Source organism: Nicotiana sylvestris, chromosome 6, assembly GCF_000393655.2.
Source record: "Nicotiana sylvestris chromosome 6, ASM39365v2, whole genome shotgun sequence".
NCBI classification, from domain to species: domain Eukaryota; kingdom Viridiplantae; phylum Streptophyta; class Magnoliopsida; order Solanales; family Solanaceae; genus Nicotiana; species Nicotiana sylvestris.
Window position 1 is genome coordinate 197,652,833 of NC_091062.1, and position 21,477 is coordinate 197,674,309.

The 21,477-nt window shown below is 40.6% G+C and overlaps 1 protein-coding gene across 1 annotated transcript; it reads left to right on the plus strand.

Moving 5' to 3' along the window:
• The first annotated feature begins 15,369 nt into the window (after window positions 1-15,369).
• On the plus strand, window positions 15,370-18,541 carry LOC138871906 (uncharacterized). Its single transcript, XM_070149829.1, has 3 exons — window positions 15,370-15,749; window positions 17,360-17,431; window positions 18,532-18,541. Exons 1-3 carry the CDS (start codon window positions 15,370-15,372, stop codon window positions 18,539-18,541), a joined length of 462 nt encoding a protein of 153 aa, XP_070005930.1.
• Window positions 18,542-21,477: the final 2,936 nt, after the last annotated feature.

The window sequence follows — 21,477 nt, forward strand, 5'->3', positions numbered from 1 at the left end:
CTTTTGCCTGCAGCTGCTTGGTCACTTCTTCTTTGATCTTCACACTCATATCCATCTTAAACTTCCTCAATTTCTGCTTGACATGAGGGTATGCCGGGTCAGTGGCCAATTTGTGAACCACTAGATCGGTGCTTAATCCCGGCATGTCATCATATGACCACGCAAAATCATCTTTGAACTCAATGAGGGCTTTTATTAATTCCTCCCTGATGTTTGACTCAATGTGGATGCTTATTTTGGTTTCCCTGACATCGTCTGCATCCCCTAAATTGACAGCTTCAGTGTCATTCAGATTAGGCTTGGGTTTCTTTTCGAACTGGCACAATTCTCTGTTTATTTCTTCGAATGCTTCATCCTCATCGTATTCAGAATCATCATCATAATCAATCTCTTGTACAATTAAGTCGGAGTCAGATTGATTTTTCATACTAGGTCGAAGATTCGTTGTGCATGCCATGTCATTAGAACCAGTAAAAAGAGAACTGTTCAGAAAGAGAAAAGAATAAAACAAAATTAAAACAAGATAAGAAGAGAAAATTTTCATTTTATTAAAAATGCGGGATAACTGGGTTCACACTTTACAAAATAAAATGAGATTTGGATTACACCCTGGAATAATCCAGAAAACAAGAAAGAAAAATCAAAGCCTACTACCAGGACTCCCCCCGAGTAGGAAGAGGAGTAGCCATCCAATTGTTGATATTGGCCTTAGGCCCCACAAACTGTATGTCTGCTCTGCTGGAGCCCTCTCCAACTTCTATCACGTTGACATCAGCGAACAACCTTTCGAAGCTCTAATTCAAATCCCCGTCCATCCCAAACTCTCTTCTTCATTTTCCGCGCTCGCTTTACATCTGCCTCAATAGGTTTGAACCCCAGTCCAAAGGTCTCTAAATTCTTGGGCGAGGAGACAGGTTGAACAATCCCCTGAAGCTCAGCCCCCAGACCTTTTCCTGGCACGGACCCATTACCCAGCATCTCTGAAACCATCATGACGGTTGCGGGAGCTATCCTGGGGAGTGGGAGGTCTTCGCCTTCAGAAATTTTATCCACTAAAACCCTGTCGAAAACCTGGTATACCCAAGGCCCTTCGTCGTCACCCGTTTCTATGAATGGCACAATATCATCATCCGTAATGCTTGTACCGTCATCTCCGTGCACCACTATCTCCTGCCTGTCCCATTCAAATTTCACCATCTGGTGTAATGTAGAAGGTACTGCTTTGGCAGCATGGATCCAAGGTCGCCCAAGTAGGATATTGTATGATACTTCCACGCCAACCACTTGGAATTCCATGGTGAATTCCACTAGACCAATGGTCAATTCCAGTATGATATCGCCCACCATGTTGGTACCACCTCCATCGAAACCTCGGACGCAGACGTTGTTCTTGTAAATCCGGTCATGATCAATTTTCAACCTGTTCAGAGTAGCCAAAGTACAAATGTTGGCACTTGACCCATTATCAACCAATACTCGAGTGACCACCAAGTTTTCACATTTCACGGTCAAATACAAGGCTTTGTTGTGTTCTGTACCCTCTGTTGGCAACTCATCATCGGAAAACGTCACCCGGTTTACTTCGAAGATTTTGTGCATTATCTTCTCCAAGTGGTTTACAGAGATTTTATCCGGAACATGAGCCTCGTTCAGGATTTTCATCAATGCCTGACAATGATCGCTGGAATGAATTAACAAGGACAACAACGAAATTTGTGTTGGAGTCTTCCTTAACTGCTCCACAATGGAGTAGTCTTGTGTCTTCATTTTCTTTAGAAACTCTTCGGCCTCTTCCTCTGTCACTGGCTTCTTTACCACAGCTGGGTTGGACCTTCTTAACTCTACAGGAGCAAAACACCTCCCCGAACGAGTTAATCCCTGGGTCTCACATATTTCTTCCACAACTTCCTTCCCCTGGTACATTACCATCACTTTACTGTAGCTCCATGGCATGGCTTTACCGCTGATTATCGGCAACTGCAGTACTAGCCTGATAATAACTGGCCCTATGCATGATGGCTTGCTTGGTACCCCTTGCACTATTACTTTGACCGGCCCTGGGTTCTTTGCAACAACAGGCGAATTCTTCCCCATTATTACCACTGGCTTGATGTCTACCCTTTCCAATGGTATCACCTCTTATCCATTGGTCGACTTTTCTTTTGGACTGGCACGGATCATCATAACTGTCTGTGAGGGTTTCTTTAGCTCCCCTCCTTCGTGCACAAGCTCGATTATCTGAGCTTCGTGGTGCGCTAGCAATGGGTTCTGGTTGATGTTGGGCGCCTCCGGCGTCTAGACCTCGATCTTGTTGGCGTCAATGAGATCTTGTATTGTACGCTTCAACCTCCAACATTTTTCGGTATCATGCCCTAGCATTCCTGAGCAGTACTCGTAGCTTATTGATTGGTCCACATTTTGGGGTGGGGGGTTTGGCAACCTAGGCTCGACAGGACTCAACAAACCTAACTGCCTCAACTTATGGAACAAGGCGGTATAGGTTTCTCCCAACTCAGTAAAGGCTCTCTGTCTTTATAGCCTTTCATTTCTAGAAGCTTGATTTCCTCGAAAACCTGCCTCTGGAGGGTTCCTGTAGGCCTTGGTGGAGGATAGGCATTTTGGGGTGGTGGGTATGTGTTCTGTGGAGGTGCATATGCGTTTTGGGGAGCCGGCGCATGCCATTACGGGCAAACCGGAGGCTGAGTGTATGTGTTGGGCTTGGTGCACGGAGAAGTGTGGTTCTTGAGGTGGATAGTAGTGTTGTGGTGGGTTGTATGGGGAATATGGATAATTTGGATTGTGGGGTCTGAGTTGGTTGTAGTATGGTTTGTCGGACCTGGACCAACTGCCTGCCTCAACCGTGGCAACTTTTTCTTTCTTTTTCCTCCCTAGTGCACCTCCCGTGCCGCTCTGAATAGCCTGAGTTGTTACCTTAAGCGCCGAGTAATTCAGGATTTTATCGGACTTCAGTCCCTCCTCTATCATAACCCCTATCTTTACTACTTCATTGAAGGATTTTCCAACTGTCGTCACCAAGTGCCCAAAGTAAGTTGGATCCAGCGTTTGTAGGAAGTAGTACACCATTTCCCCCACTCTCATGGGAGGATCAACCCTGGCTGCCTGTTCTCTCCAGCGGAAACCGAATTCATGAAAGCTCTCCCCAGGCTTCTTTCCGGTCCTCAGTAATGTGAGACGGTCAGGGACTATCTCGAGATTGTATTGGAAGTGACCTGCGAAAGCCTGCGCTAGATCATCCCAAGTATACCACCTACTGGGATCTTGTCTGGTATACCATTCCAGTGTCGATCCACTTAAGCTTTGGCCAAAGTAAGCTATCAGTAACTCATCTTTGCCACTCGCTCCTCTCATTTTGCTACAAAAGCCCCGTAAATGTGCCATAGGATCACCGTGCCCTTCGTATAAGTCAAACTTGGGCATCTTGAACCCTACTGGTAATTGGACGTCAGGGAAAGGGCATAGATCCTTGTAGGCCATGCTGACCTAGTTGCCCAATCCGTGCATGCTCCTGAAGGATTGCTCCAGGCTTTTGAACTTCCTCATTACCTCATCCTGCTCTGGAACCTTAGCCGGCTTTTCAATCTCCGCCGGGACCTCCAAGTGGGGATTATAGGTATGGGGTTCTGGTGCATTGAATGTGGGTTCAGGGGGATAGTATTGCGCATCGTGAGCCTGAAACAACGGCTCACTAGTTGATCTTTGCAGCATGGCTGGTGTGGGTCTCATAAAAGCGGGAACATTTGGTGGTGGGAAATGTTGATGGGGTGGTGGAGCTTGGGAATCATAGGGGATTCTCCCCTGATAATAGTGGTGATTCGGGAGGCTTGTTGAAGGGCCAGGGTGAGGGTATTCCGGCATATGCCCTAGTGTGGGAGTAACGGGTGGTTCAGGGCTCTTTTGTACTTTAGCCAAGGCTAACTGCATCGCATTCATTTCCAATCAGATCCTCTCTATCTTCTCCATTGCCTCTTTCAGCAACTGGCTTACTGGCCTTTCTTCCTCGACACTGTTCTCTGAAGTAGTCATGATTATTGGTATAGGTCCTTTGGATCTGGTTTGATAATGATGTGATGCTAGAACGTTTTAACAACTAATTGTCTGGTATTTGAAAAACAACAAACTTGTTAGCTTTAGAGTTTTAATAGATTTGGTAATTGCACGTTGGGGATGCAATGTTCCTAAGCAGTTAACCATTTCTAACATGTTTTTGCTCCAACTGCATGCGTCATTCCGGCTTGTTTTATTTGTGCCTTTTAAAGTGTTTTGGGAACCCTCCGCTTTCCTCTCAATTATTTTTCTTTTCTTCTTTCTTTTCTTCTCTCTTTTTTAGTGGTGGTCGAATCTTATGTGGATTGCCTACGTATCACGTCCCCGCATGAATCAGACCGGGCGTAGTTCCGCCACAAAGTAAAGACACAAAATTCTTTTGGAATCATTCAATTCATCACCAAAATTTGCTATTACAAGCTACTTATTTTAAACAAAGAACAGCAAAATGCAGATTCCAAAATACTTAACCTGACTTGATGAAAAAACAACATATGGGAAGATAACAGACCCATAAAGTCAACAAACAAGACTTGAACTAGGGATACATTAAAGCTTTCAATTTAGGTGCCCGTGAGGCATCGTTCGGCCTTTCCGTGGGCTTTGGTGTAAGACCCCTTTGTAAGCTTTTCAACTCATCCATGATCCGGTGGACGTAGCCCATGATGGAGGCAAGAAGGGTATCACGAGGTATTTGCTCACATGCTAGGCATCTCATGTAGATGTAGTGCCCAATCTCATCAATCCTACACCGGATGTTATCCCTTTCCCTGAACAGTTGCTCTATTCGTTGGTTCTTTAGTCCCAGTACTTGAGCATTATCGGCGAGTCGATCCTGGAACCTCTCCATTTGTTCTTCCATTCTGGCCATTAAATCATAACAGCTCCTTCTGTCTGCTTGGGCATCTTGGGCTTGTTTAATGACCCGCTCCTGAAGAGTGGAGTTTGTTTCTCTTAATAGTCCAATGTTTATTTCATAATCCCTTATGACTTGTTGTAGATGCTTTCTCCGTGCCATTGTACCTTTTGCCCATCTGACCCGCATTCTTGCTATACAAGCCTCGGATCTCTCCAAGTCCTCTCGGCTTTTGCTGACCTGATTACTCAACTCTGCTATCAACCTCTCGTCGGACCAACTTTTCTGTTGGTCACCGGCATTCCTTCTGTCTTGGAGGATTCGGGCTCTCAGGGCCTTGTTTTCCTGAGTCAACTTGCTTTTCTCTCCTGTATCAGCATCAATTTGCAAGCTGCTTTGATATTTCAGCCCCTCAATTTGCTGTTTTAGCTTGCCAATCTCGACCCAATATTCTTTCTCTTTCGCTAGACAACCCCATTGTGTTTGTGATGATTCTACAAAGTCTTGGACGTGAGCTCTCTTAGTCGGTCTCTGGTGCTCAAGCTCTCTTCTGTACCATGTGAGGTATTTTGGCGACACTTCGCCTTTGGCCCGGTCTTGTACATGAGTATCTATTTTCAGGGTTTGACATTCATTCTAGATTTTCCGAACGACTGCTTTAGGGAACTGCCCACTAGGCCCGATTTCGACCACTTGGCCGCTGAGATCCTCTTCCTTTGGGACTATTTGGCACCGCCCCAACTATCTCAATACTCTGTATGGCGCATAGGGCTGGATACTTTGGAAACCCATCAACAACAAATGAGATTCAGCGGCTGACATGTGTATGATTTCATCTATGGGTAGCCACCCAAATGCCCATTCTATCTGGTTTGCTGAGACGGAACGCAGCAGAGTGACCCATTCAGTGACCCCTTCTGGCAAGCTGAACCCATCGACCCTTGTGGAAAACTCTTCTATACAAGTCTTTTGTGATGACCCATATTTCAGAAACTGAGGGCGATGACATAAGTGTTCTATCATCCATATTTGCAGTAGTACATTGCAACCCTCAAAGCAACCTCCTCCGGTTTTGCAAACAGTAAGAGCACGGAAGATGTCTGCTATTATCATCGGTGCCAGAGTGCTGTTGTTTTGCTTGAGCAAAGTGCTGACGACCCCAGCGACTTGTATGTTAATTTTCCCATCTTTTCTAGGGAATACCAGAAAGCTCAGAAAGGCCACCATAAAAGCAATACACCTATGTCTTTCCCATTTCAGCTGGCTTTCCCCGCTGCAGATCTTACCCTCGGGATTGTTGAACCCTCCAAAATGACCGTACATGTCATACAGGAATGCCAAACTACAAAAACCCTCTGATAAATCTGGGTTGTGTATAATTCTGCGGATCTTCACGGTGTCTAAGAACCTGTGTATGGTCACAGTCCTTGGTGCAATAAGATACTGCTCTCTCATACGGATTTTAGGACCCCCGATGTACCCTGCCAGTTCCTTTAGTGTCGGTGTGAGCTCAAAGTCTGAGAAATGAAATACATTGTGTGTTGGGTCCCAGAATGAAATTAACGCCCTTATAATGTCCCCTCTCGGATCAATGTCCAGTAACCCAACCAAGTTTCCCAAGTATATCTTGACTGTATCTCGCCCTGATTCTTCTAAGTCATTCCACCACATGCGTAAGCCCAAAGGGACCCTGCTTATAATGGCCCCAGATGAATTCCTACTCGTGCTCATTCTGCACATTTATTAAGGTGATTTAGACAAAAAGCAAAATCTTTATTTGACTCAAAAACTAATTTTCCCATTTTTCCCTAATTTTCGAGAAAAGAAAGACTGATTTTCAAAACACGGCCTTTCAGCTCTTCAGGGATGAAGATTTTAAGGCTGTAGGGATTTAACCGGCCAAAAGGTAAAAAGAATGACCAAAGGTGGCTGTTTATGCAAAGACAGCCTTCCGGCGTCCCTTTAGGGAACATGGCTACTTTTGCAAAATGGCATCGCCTGATTCTTTTATGAAAGTAGCAACATTTTGTCATTTTTCCGGTCGTTTTTGCAAAAATGGGAAGTTGGACCCGATAAGGGTTGCCTACGTATCTCACATCCGGTGAGAATCAAACCGGCGTAGTTCGGGTCTTTTCATTGGCAAATAAGACTAACTAAAACCCTTTTTTTTTCTTTTCTCCCCTTTTTTTTCATTTTCTCAAAAATTCGGCAGAGTTTCGGCACTACTAGTTTTTCAAAGCAGGTGATTTAACTCTTTTTAACCCTCGTACTTCTGTCTCTCTTTCCTCAAAATATTCAAAAGCCGGTCAGCATGCAAGTCCGAAGCAAATAAATGCATAAGTAGAAGCAAGTAAGATGCATCAGGATGGTCTTTTGTCATTTTGGTACACCTGTCCTAGACAGACCCAACCCCTGTGTTGAGTCTCCAAAGTCAAATGCACGTGATGCAAACAAACGTTCCTACTAGGGATCCGACATGAAGCTGAGTTATTCTAAGTTCATAACCTGGGTATTTGTTCTTGACTGTGCACCCGAGCGGACAACTCGAGTCGAGGAGGGGGCTACGTACCGGGGACCCGCGGGATTGTCCGGCTTTGTAACTGGTCCGGCCTCTTTCTTATTTCAGGTATTGACACTAACAGAATAGGGAGTCTCGACCAGCGAGCTCCTCCCCGGAGGTAAGAAGAGAAGGGTTTCGGCACAGTTTATATACAGTTCAGATAATATCAAAGCGGTAAAAGGAGTACTTAGCACCTTAGGCCCAATCATGTAAAATCAGATAATAAACAAAGCCAGATATAACAATTCATTTAAGCTCAAATTCTGAACCCTGAACCAGAGATTCTGGGTTTATTCCCCAGCAGAGTCGCCAAAGCTGTCACACCTCCTATTTTCGCCCCCGCGAGGGGTGAAGGAGTTTTTCCAATTAAAGGACAATCGAAATAGGATTTGTTTATTTATTTCAGAGTCGCCACTTGGGAGATTTAGGGTGTCCCAAGTCACCGGTTTAATCCCGAATCGAGGAAAAGAATGGCTCTGTTTAACAGTCCGCGAACCAGAAATCTGGATAAGGAATTCTATTAACCCGGGAGAAGGTGTTAGGCATTCCCGAGTTCTGTGGTTCTAGCACGGTCTCTCAACTATCATATTCGGCTTATTTATCTGATTTTAACAATTGTGCACTGATATGCAAATTATAACTCTTTTACCTCTTTTACTATTATTATTATCATTATTTTAACAAAGAATTGCAACGTTGTGAAAATGTATCTCGAACCACGTCACAATCAATATACCCGTAGTCGTCGACACATTTTGACTCCATTGGGATTTGGATTTGGGTAACATCAATGTACACCTGATTTTAGGGAAGTAAATTATTAAAGGCGCGCCTAAAGCGACTAGCGCATTGTTGTTTTGGGAAAGGGCCGTGAAATTCACTAAGCGGCCGATCCCGAAGTCTAAGTAATTTTATGAACACATATAGAGAGCCCTGCATCTTATGAATTTTTGTTTGTCGAGGCTCGTCTCATTTATTTATATTTTTTAAAGAATTACAACGTCATGGAAACGCGCCTCTAACCACGTCACAATCAATATACCCGTGATTATCGACACGTTCCGACTTCGTTGAGACTTGGATTTGGGTCACATCAATGTACACCCGAGTTTAAGAAGGTGAGATTAATTAAAGCGCGTACCTAAAGAGACTAACGCGTTGTTATTTTTTGGGAAAAAGCCGTGAAGTTCACTAAGCGGCCGATCCCGAAGTCTATCCACTTATTATGCCCATTTATTGAGGGCCCCGCAACTTGTAATTTATTTGGCTATTTTAAGGGATCATCCTATAGTTACTATGTTTTTCTATTTTTGCATCCGTCTCTAAAAATGAAAGAAAAGGTCCTAATTTATTTGCATTCTTGTGAGTTGTTATGGTTGAGTTTCGAACATGATCCGTTAAATCTGAAAATGATGCAATAAGGGCGGTCCGTTTGCCAACGTCGGCCCAAGTCCAACGTCTGAAATGTTAAACTGAACCTGGGTCGTCTTATTTATATGTTACTACCTAGTTACATTATCCTACATACATTCGGCATTTAAGAGGCAGAAATGTAGAAATGAGAACATCTAATTAAACATATTATCGCGAGTTAGATTAGGCAGTTTGTTAATTGAAATAGCTTAAATTGTCTAATAGTTAATTACCTAAGGCATGTTATGCTTTTGAAACATGTTGTTTAACAAGCAAATTGAAATAGCAGTATGTTAAGGAATACACCATCAATCCCTTTTTTTAACTATAAGCAAAACATAGAGTTCACCAACTAAATGACATGTATAAATGTTCAGTTACATCACAGCTAACTACATGGTTCTAGTAGAGAAAGTGAACTATCATACATACAACTAATGTTCAGTATATTTCTAAAGTTAATTCAAAATAACTTCAACTCTTCATTTTTGTATTCATGCTTCAAATTTCATCCTACATTGACCAGTGTATCAGTTGTGTACCTGGTATAGGAAAGCAAAAGAAGGAGAGGAAGATCAGTAGTGCAAACAACAACAATAAATTCAGCAACAAACAGCAACACCCAATAACAAACAGTAGCAGATTCAACAACCAAGCAGGAAATCCAGTTTGCAACCCGGCAATACCAAAAACAAGCACAGGCAAAGCAGAGAAGGAACCAGATGCAAGAAAGCAGTAGCTTCTGATTTTTGAACCCTCAAAGAGAAACAACCCGAGGCTCTTGGTGTAAAGCTCAGCCTCAAACCCTCAATATCTCTGGAAATTATGTTCAAATTCCAGCCAAATCTCACTCTATATCTCTCTGAAGTGTCTTAAAATTTCAGCCTTGAAATGACTTTCTGATTACTTAGCTTATTAGGGTAAAAAGGCAACCTATTCAACTCTATTCTCTGGACTTTTTGTGTGAAAAATCCAGCCTATATGCTCTGAAAATAAACTTACCTTCTAAGGTTTAAAGACCATCCTCTCTTAGTCAAAAATTGTAAGGCCCCGGAAAATTTTTTCCAAGTAATTTGAGATTTCATCGTGCCAAGGTTGGCTAATTATTTCATTTTGTGTGCAAATGAGGATTCATGATATAATGGGTATCAATTGGATATGTTAATAAGCATATAATTCATATTATAGGTGGATTGGGGTCTAAGGAGAGGACTAAGTCTAAGCCAAGTTGGAAAATTTCATAATGGATGAAAATTGTAAACGAGTGCGCACAAGACCTCACTTTGGACGATCATATATCCAGTCATATAAGGAGTTGTGTGATGCACAACCTATAAAATTAAAGCTCTTTGAGTCTAGTTTCCAATGCAATAAACCATATGTCATTTGGAGTTATATACAGAAAGTTATGATCATTTTACTGGGCATGTGTCAGTAGCACGACTTTAGCGCGGGAGCGCGTAGCCAGCGCTAATTGAGTTTCTTTCTGCCTCGTTAGCGCGGCCTATGCACGGGCGCGCTAGTATCGGACCTCTAAAATACCCCAAGACCAGCCTAGAGAGTTCCCAACTCATTTTGGGGTTAAGGCTTGCTCTCTCAAGGGGATTTCGTCCCAAACTTCATCCCTATGATCCAAGGTAAGGTTTTTAGAGTACTTTGAGTGATTTCTACCCCCTAAACATCTTTACTAACAAGGATTAATCTTCAAAATCCTTAGATTTTTCATTAAAATCCTTGAATTTGTCAAGAACACCACATGTGGGGATTCTCAAGATTCTTGCTACAAGAGGTATGTCTATCACCTCTAACTACTCTATGGTGATTATTCATGTAAGATATATACATTAGAACTCATGGGGTGGTGATTGGGAGCCATAGGTGTCTAACCTAGGTTGTGTTGGTATTGTAGAGATTGTGAGATGGGTTATTGGGGTATGATTCTTCGGTTAATAGTATTATGTATACATGCATGTACATATTAGGGTTGTGGAAAGGTTGATAAATATAAATAAGTAAAAATTGGGTTGGGGAAAGAAGAAAATCTTGTAAAAGAGAGTTAAATATCAAGATGCTCAACTAGTGTTTGATAAAATGCTCCAATGAGCTGAAACCATAAATACCTTCCTAGTTTGTGTTAATTTTGTTATGTCTCAAGTAGATTGGGATTGCTAGAATTTTCGAAACGTCGTAGTAACTTAAGGAAAGCTTAAACGAGGTATGTATGGCTAACTTTGACCTTTGTAAAGTCACTTTGTTTGGTGCATGAATATCTGGTATGTAATATCTACGTGAATTACTTGTGGAATTACTGTGTTTGGTATGATTCGATTGTTCGTGGTTAAATCTCCTGATATAATGGTATCTGTAATTGGCAATAAACCAAATGTGTGGTTGTGAATGTGTTATGTGGTAAGAGTTGAGAAACAAATGATAGAAGGAAATCGTGAATGATGAAATTGGAACAATTGTGGTAATAACATATATGGCTTGTATTGGCAATTATCGCGGTGATATAAAATGCATACGAGTTGTTGAACATGATGGAAATAGTATTGATGGTTGTGGAAATTCTTTGAGAAATTGTTGTGGTTGTTCTTTGTGAACTATTGTTGTTGTTGTTGTTGTGTTGTTTGTGAATTGTGATTGTACGGTGGGATCGGGTTGCGTGCCGCAACACAAAGTAATAAGGTGTGGGTTGTGGTGATAAGGGTTGCCGAGGTAATAAGGGTGGCCGAGGTAATAAGGATGGAAAGTGATCGAAATCACTATTGAAATGAAAATATGAGAAAATTGCAAAATCATTGATATGAAAATGTTGAAGTGGGAAATGGAGAGTTTGTAACTTGTTTGGCTTGATTGTTTTCTTTCAGGTGTATTTGATTGGTGATTCCATTACTATTTGTTACTTGTGTTTTGTGTATGGTTGAGTTTACTCAGGGCAAGTTTGTTCATACATACCAGTACAATTCAAATGTACTGACGTCCCTTTTGCTGGGGGCGCTACATTCGTGTTATAATTGTAGGTGGATCCATAGCAAGTACTCCAGTCCACCGTCCGTAGCTCCCCTTCACTTTCCTCCAGAAGCATTGGTAAGCCCTTTTCCTCTCGGGGCCTTGCGTGGCTCATGTCGCTTTCCTTCCCGGAGTCTTATTATGGTATTTGTGAAAGGTATAGCCGGAGCCTTGTTGCCGGCAAGTATCGTATCATCCTTTTGTATCCTTAGAGGCTCCGTAGACAGTAAATGTGGGTTGCGAACTTATGTAAATATGTATTTTGTATATGGGGCGATGTAAGTTGTAAACTTCATTAAGTGGCTATGTACGTTTTGTAAAAAGGGTGTTTTAATTTACAAATGACTATTTTCCTTGATTAATGAACAATGAAAATGCGGGGTGACACGTGGAATAGGAAAGGCACCCAGGTCCACTTGGCCGGGGCTACCCGGTCGAGTGCCGGTCGCGCTCCTCGGATTTCGGGGCGTGACAAACTTGGTATCAGAGCCTATGGTTTTAAAATGTCCTAGGATGTCTCGGAGCCGTGTCCAGTAGAGTCCTTCTTATCGGTATGTTGTCGACCACATCTATAAGTTGGAGGCTACACGGACATTTAGGAATGTTACCCTTCTTCAACACTCCAGATCGTGCGATAAAGCGTGACTATAAGATTGTTTTCTAACTCGTGCGTTCAGATTCAAGGTAAGTTTAAACGCTCTTTCATCTATTTCAAGTAGTGTTGTCATGTGGCATGACCAATGGGAAAAGGCATGAATATTAAGGAGATGGCATATGTATCATGTTGAACGAGTGGTACGAATATATGAGGTACGTACATAGTACTAGAAGCATACTTTATATGAGAAAAGTGTTAAAAATTGATCACCCACCTCTAAAGAAACATTGAATGGGTAAGTGTTATGTAAGCTTGAATAGCACCTGTGGGTAGCGTGAGAAGTATGTAAATGATCCTAAGGTGTGAAAAAAAATTAGTTATATAAGCATGTGATATATGGGAAACATGACCAGGAGATTAATGATGAGAGTGCAAGTCTCTCCTAAGAGACAAGAAGTTATGAAAGGAGAGTCAATTGAACCCATAATGAGAAGACCCTTATGCTATGAATGTTGTAAGAATCTCATAAGTGCATGAGGATGTGTTACACTCCTAAAGGATATTGATATGAGGAATTGGAATCCCAAAGCCCGTGTGGCTGAATAAGAGCAGAGAACTCATGAGATTAATACCATTGTGACTTCAATCTCCCTAATAGTTGAACATATATGTGAGAGATAGAGAAATGAGACATATGTCCATGAAGTTTCTAAATTCAAGACTTGTATCAAAAATCCAGGACATTCGCCTCAAGTGGGGGAGGAAGGGCCATAGTGAGGCCACTTAAGTATAATGAAACAAGAGTAAGACCATGTAGCTTTGATGTTTGAATATTTTGTTGAAGGCATGCATAGTTTAGAAAAGTGATAATGGATAATGTGATTATCTGAAAGGGTATACTAATGATAGACCACTAGTACCCCCCAGAAAGGTGGAAGGTTAAGGAAGGTAAATTTCTAACAAATGGCGTTGTGAATGATAGGGTCAACGATCCTAGAAACTAAGAGTATGTTTGTAAAGGGATTTTATACTTGTTAGAGGGTCAGGAACAATGGAACCTAAAGAAGTACTATAGGTCAAATGTGGAAGGTTGCGAGTTTTTAGAATGGGTTAATCATGGAATTGCGATTCAACCAAAGTTTCAAGACGTTAAGAAAGGCGAAATGAGTGGGAGAAATAAATGTGATGCTATAATAACCCACGAGGGTATTTGGGCTTGATGGAGGGCCTCTAAAGAATCTTACAAGCAAAGAAGTGTTAAGTGATATGCGGATGAACACACTTTCCCACGGATATCCTAACAAGAGTTAAGAGATGAGCAAGATGAATTCCTAAATTAGGCGAAAGGACCATGTAACATATGGAGGAATGTGTAGCTATTCATTAACTAGAAAGAATGAGGCGAGAAGAAATGGGAAGAAAAATCTGTAAATTGAGATGTCCATGATTATCGCAAAATAGTTCATATTAGAATGGTGGACTCGCTTGGAGCACAAATGTTAATAGAAGGTATAAGGGACTAACCGTAATGCAACCGACTTGGGTGACACTGAATGGAAACTAAGGTAGCTAAAGATAGTTCATGTCTACATATAATGGAAAGTGAGACTAATAGTAGTGAAGTTGTGGTATGATAAACTCATTAAATCAGGCACAATGATATTACAAGTTCACGCAAGGTAGACAAGTGTGTGGCAAAATAAGGCTATCAATTATGCACTATGAGCGAAATAGAATGGGAATTAATATTCCAGTTAGAAAGAAAAGATGGTACCAGCATATATTGTTCGGGCCAGTGGCACTTTCTGAATTGAATATGTATGAAGGGTATTGATATGCGTTTTGGGTGGTGTTGAACAGTAAAGAGAGATCATGAAAATGTTCACAAGGGAAAGTGGAGTGGTTTCTTAAATTCTATAAGTCATGTAAGGAGGAAAAAGGTTGTCTAGGAAAGGTCTGAGCATAGTGTTACATTACATTTGATGCAATGTCGTGCATGTCGATGATGTGAAGGTGTGTGCGCAGGCTAGAAGATGTTATTCCTTTGAAATAGAAGATTCTATAAGAAAACTCATCCAGTAATGTCTTTTGTTGAGAATTTGGAAGAGCAAGTTGCATATATTCACAAAAGATTGTAACCATATCAAGGAAATTATTGAATAACTCAAATCCTAGGAGGTCATATGTAAGAGAAATGTGATAAAGATGTTCCACTAATGATGTAACAAGTAAAGGTGATAGTTATGCCTCTAGGCAACTCAAGAATCATGGAAAGAACCCTACAACAAATGACTTAGAACTTGTGGCAGTAGTTTTTGTGTAAAGATTTGGCGACATTATGTGTATGGGGTCCACGTTGATGTATTTACGGACCACAAGTGCCTCAATATATTTTCAAGCAAAAGGAGTTGAATCTGAGACAGAGAGGATGGCTCGGGTTAGTCAAGGACTATGACATTGAGATTCTCTATCACCCGAGAAAGGCCAATGTCGTGGCGGATGCTCTTAGCTGGAAATCTATGGGTAGTTTAGCTCACTGGGCGATATGTCAAAGGTAGTTGGCCATGGAGGTTCACTAGTGGCTAGTTTGAAAGTTTGTCTTGTAAAGTCTAATGAAGGTAGGGAAAATGTGCAAAATAGGGCTGAATCGTCACTTGTGGTGGAGCAGTATGCTCAACTGTATATCAAAAAAATAGACAGGTTGCATGGCACTCTAGCCTAAATCATTTCTAATCGAGGGGCTCAATTTACACAAACTTTTGGAAGAAATTTCAGCAAGGTTTGAGTACTCAAGGAAATCTTAGTATAGCCTTTTATCCACAAACTGATGGGCAGGCAGAGCAGACTATTCAGATGCTCGAAGATATGTTGCAAACTGGTGTTCTAAGTTTCAAAGGAAGTCGGGATGACCATTTGCCACTTATTGAGTTTGCTTACAATAACAACTTTCATACTAGTATTCAGATGGCCCCATTTGAGGCATTGTATGGAAGGAAGTGTAGATCTCCGATTGGGTGGTTTGAGGTTGGTGAAGAAGAACTGTTAGGGCTAGATCTTATGCATCAGGCTATGGAAAAAGTTAAAGTCATTCAGGAGAGGATGAAAACTGCTCGGAGTCGTCAGAAATCCTATACAGACGTGCGTCAAAGAGAATTGGAATTCCAAGTAGATGATTGGGTGTTCTTGAAAGTATCTCCCATGAATGGAGTCATGCGGTTTGGGGAGAAAAGGAAATTGATCCCAAGGTATGTCGGGCCATATCGGATCGCTTAAAGGATATGACAGGTGGCTTATAGGCTGGAATTGCCCCTTGAGATATCATTAGTACATCCAGTATTCCATGTGTCCATGTTAAATAAAGTAGGGGGAAATCCATCCGCTATTGTGCCGGTTGAAACTATCGAGGTTAGTGGAGAGATGTTATATTAAGAAATCCCATTTGCCATTCTTGATAGGCAAGTCTGAAAATTGAGGAACAAGAGAATTGCTGCAGTTAAAGTATTATGGCGAAGTCAACAAGTCGAGGAAGCCACATGGGAAGAGAAAAAAGAAATGAAAGAGAAATATCCCATATGTTCGCACAAGTCTAGTAGGGATCGTGCGAACGGTTGTCATTAAGCAATTTGAGGTAGTGTTTAGATTTGTGCAAGACACCCCATTTTCCCCAAATTACCTTATTGTTGTAACTTCTTAATGTGTGCCAAATTTGAAATGTTGATGCTATTAGGGTAATGTGCAACCCTTGAGGTAAATGACTAATTGAAGCGTTTTTGACATGATTGAATTGTATGGGGCTCGTTGAAGTAACCCAGTTTTGTGTAGTAAATGGCATTGGTCGAACCATGTGCAATTTGCGGTGTAAAGAGAATGAGCTAAGTGTAAGTTGTTTAAAGTGTATGAATATGTATAAGTTGTTGAGGTAATGAATTGTATACCGGTTGTAGGGATGACAGAAATTGTGTAATGGTACTTGGAAATACATTTCGGGGGCTCTCTGGCAGGTAGATAGGCCTAATTACAAAGGAAACTCTGGCGAAATTTTCGGAAATTTAGGGAGTTAGCCAAATTTGGGGCTGTTGATATATTTCATGATGTGAACAAGCTGAAGTTACATAAGGATGGCTAATGAATGAACCTCGATCCTCATTCGAGGACGAATGATCCTAAGCGGGGGAGAATGTAAGGCCCCGAAAAATGTTTTCCAAGTAATTTGAGATTTCGTCGTGCCAAGGTTGGTTAATTATTTCATTTTGTGTGCAAATGAGGATTCATGATATAATGGGTATCAATTGGATATGTTAATAAGCATATAATTCATATTAGAGGTGGATTGGGGTCTAAAGAGAGGCCTAAGTCTAAGCCAAGTTGGAAAATTTCATAATGGACAAAAATTGTAAACGAGTGCGCACAAGACCTCACTTTGGACGTTCATATCTCCATTCATATAAGGAGTTGTGTGATTCACAACCTATTCAATTAAATCGCTTTGAGTCTAGTTTCCAATGCAACAAACCGTTTGTCATTTGGAGTTGTATACAGAAAGTTATGATCATTTTACTGGGCATGTGTCAGTAGCACGGCCTTAGCGCGGGAGCGCGTAGCCAGCGCTAATTGAGTTTCTTTCTGCCTCGTTAGCGCAGCCTATGCGCGGGCGCGCTAGTATCGGACCTCTAAAATACCCCAAGACCGGCCTAGAGAGTTCCCAACTCATTTTGGGGTTAAGGCTTGCTCTCTCAAGGGGATTTTGTCCCAAACTTCATCCCTATGATCCAAGGTAAGGTTTTTAGAGTACTTTGAGTGATTTCTACCCCCCTAAACATCTTTACTAACAAGGATTAATCTTCAAAATCCTTAGATTTTTCATTAAAATCCTTGAATTTTTCAAGAACACTACAAGTGGGGATTCTCAAGATTCTTGCTACAAGAGGTATGTCTATCACCTCTAACTACTCTATGGTGATTATTCATGTAAGATATATACATTAGAATTCATGGGGTGGTGATTGGGAGCCATAGGTGCCTAACCTAGGTTGTGTTGGTATTGTAGAGATTGTGAGATGGGTTATTGGGGTATGATTCTTGGGTTAATAGTATTATGTATACATGCATGTACAAATTAGGATTGTGGGAAGGTTGATAAATATAAATAAGTAAAAATTGGGTTGGGGAAAGAAGAAAATCTTGTAAAAGAGAGTTAAATATCAAGATGCTCAACTAGTATTTGATAAAATGCTCCAATGAGCTGAACCATGAATATCTTCCTAATTTATGTTAATTTTGTTATGTCTCAAGTAGATTGGGATTGCTAGAATTTTCGAAACGTCGTAGTAACTTAAGGAAAGCTTAAACGAGGTATGTATGGCTAACTTTGACCTTTGTAAAGTCACTTTGTTTGGTGCACGAATATCTGGTATGTAATATCTACGTGAATTACTTGTGGAATTACTGTATTTGGTATGATTCGATTGTTCGTGGTTAAATCTCCTGATATAATGGTGTCCGTAATTGGCAATAAACCAAATGCGTGGTTGTGAATGTGTTATGTGGTAAGAGTTGAGAAACAAATTATAGAAGGAAATCGTGAATGATGAAATTGGAACAATTGTGGTAATAACATATATGGCTTGTATTGGCAATTATCGCGGTGATATAAAATGCATACGAGTTGTTGAACATGATGGAAATAGTATTGATGGTTGTAGAAATTCTTTGAGAAATTGTTGTTATTGTTCTTTGAGAAATTGTTGTGGTTGTTCTTTGTGAACTATTGTTGTTGTTGTTGTGTTGTTTGTGAATTGTGATTGTACGGTGGGATCGGGTTGCGCGCCGCAACACGAAGTAATAAAGTGTGGGTTGTGGTGATAAGGGTGGCCGAGGTAATAAGGATGGCCGAGGTAATAAGGATGGAAAGTGATCGAAATCACTATTGAAATGAAAATATGAGAAAATTGTAAAATCATTGATATGAAAATGTTGAAGGGGAAATGGAGAGTTTGTAACTTGTTTGGCTTGATTGTTTTCTTTCAGGTGTATTTGATTGGTGATTCCATTACTATTTGTTACTTGTATTTTATGTATGGTTGAGTTTACTCAGGGCAAGTTTGTTCATACATACCAGTACAATTCAAATGTACTGACGTCCCTTTTGCCGGGGGCGCTACATTCCTGTTATGATTGTAGGTGGATCCATAGCAGGTACTCCAGTCCACCGTCCGTATCTCCCCTTCACTTTCCTCCAGAAGCATTGGTGAGCTCTTTTCCTCTCGGGGCCTTGCGTGGCTCATGCCGCTTTCCTTCCCGGAGTCTTATTATGGTATTTGTGTAAGGTATAGCCGGAGCCTTGTTGTCGGCAAGTATCGTATCATCCTTTTGTATCCTTAGAGGGGTTGCGAACTTATGTAAATATGTATTTTGTATATGGGGCGATGTAAGTTGTAAACTTCATTAAGTGGCTATGTACGTTTTGTAAAAAGGGTGTTTTAATTTACAAATGACTATTTTCCTTGATTAATGGACAATGAAAATGCAGGGTGACACGTGGAATAGGAAAGGCACCCAGGTCCGCTTGGCCGGGGCTACCCGGTCGAGTGTCGGTCGGGGTCCTCGGATTTCGGGGCGTGACAAAAATGACTCTATTTATAGCCCAAAACAGGCCTGCTCATCCCTACCTTGAGATTCTCAGACTAATTCTTCCCATACCCTCTACTTACCCACTCCTAAGTGTCTTTTCTTTATGTAAACTATTTGGTTCCCCATGCTAGCATGCATTGTCTCTATTTGTTTTAATCAAGAGTTATGAGAGGGGTTATAGTATTCAAATAAACCCATGCTCTCATGTTATGCACCCCACTGACAATTAAACTAAGGTTAACAAATGACCACTAGGCAAACTTAAGCTTACAACCTGTTAAAATCCTATTAAACTTCCAAAATTACCCCTTAACCCTTGCATATTACTGTATTACCCTAAGCCTTACTTGTCTGAAATTACCAACTATATAAGCTTAAACTTAACACTGATTTCTGGTTGATCTATTAGATTTCTACAGCTATATCCAATTCTCAGCCTAAGTTCAACTTAAAATCAGATCACAAAGGGGTGTCAATCAGATGAAATAAGTTGATCAAATTGGGAACCAATCCTGATCAACTCAAATCAAACAATCAACAGGGAGCAAACGATGAAGCAGTAACAATCAGGCTTCTATGGCAAACTATGAAGAACATGGGATTACTGAATGAACGAGCAGTCTAGTTCAAAGACAAAACTGAACATATCAACAGGTTCATTACAAGTTTAGCATAGCAGATGTAGAACTGGTAAACATATATGGAGAACATCAATGAACTACTATCATGTTTTCTCTACTTTTTAAACAAATTAATTGACGACACTTATTTAACCGACTATACAAGCTATAACAGATAACAATCAATCAATAAACACACAAGCTAACAGGTGATTCCAGCGGCTTTGGACAAAACCGGGACTTTATACGAAACTAACTAATCGACGAACTTGTTCGTATTGATTGTATAGTTTAAAGAACATTCAAACGAACAGAAGAAAGTTTCGACCAAATAAAAGGTCTGGAGATCAACAGACTTGACAGAAAAATCAAAAAATAAATTAAACTAAACATGAAAACATATAAAAATCATAGAAGAACAAAAGAAAGGGAAAAGTTACCTCAAGGACTCGAAATCAAACTAACCCAGGCTCGAACTCGGACTCGACCATTTTTAGGTCAAATGGACCTTAATCGAGTGTTCTCAACTAAGAATACTTCGACTAAGGTTTATTAGACCACATGTGGAACGGTGCCGTTTGGTTAAGTGATGATTGGGTCGGTTTCATTCATGAATGGATCGGGTATAGGGGCGTGCTTGAGACCGTTGGATTAAATGAAATGAACGGCTCTGATTAAACATGCCTAAACAGCGTCGTTTCAACTTAGACGGGAGGTGAACTGGATCGTTAGATCTGTTTGATCAAAGGTCCATATCTGATAGGCCAGAACGACGTCGTTTGGTGAGGTCATGGAGATCAGGGGACTGGACTGGGTTATTTAAAATGAATTGGGCTTGATTTTTGGTCTTAAAATTCCAGCCCAATCTAGTTTCCTTTATTTTTTCAACCTTTTCTTTTTTTTCTTATTTTAATTTCTAATTTAAAAAAAATTCCTAATTAAATTGTAAAACCAAATTAAACTACACAAATATTAATTAACACTTAACAACAATTAACACACAAATTAAAACATTTAATTAAAATAAAATCGCACAATGACAACAAATAGAATGAAAATGCATATTTTTTTGTGATTTTCTTTTTAAAACCAAATTATGGTTTAATTAATTCCTAAATGCACAATTAAATCCTGAATATGCATGCAACATGTATTTTTGTATTTTTTAATTAACTATAACAAGGTAAACGTTTACGGACAAAATAATTACCTAAAATGTCACGCAAATTCTCAAAATTGTACCCGAAGGCAACTTGCTTTATTTTTTAATTTCTTTTGGAGTAATTTCTGTGAAGCAAAAATTACGTGCTCACAGTGAACAGTACCCCGTGAACAGTAAAAACGCGTGAACAATCCCCCGAATTTTGGACAGAATGTTTATTTCTGAAAATGGGAGCTTGGGAAGAGACGATTTTCGGGAGATTTTCAGAGAAAACAACGGGGTAAATGTTCTTAACTTAATTTTGGTTAGATTACCCGAATCTATTACTAGTTTTGGTATTAAATCTATGAATTTAGTTGGAAGAGTTTGAAAAATCTCTCGGATAGATTTGAGGATTTGAGGGTCGAAATGTTATCGAAATTTAGTAATTTTGGTATGGTTAGACTCATGGTTGGATGAGGTTTCATATTCCGTAATTTTTGTCGGGTTCCGAGACATGGGCCCCATGGGCAAATTTTTAGTGCAATTTCGGATTTTTAATGGAAAATGTAGAATTTCATA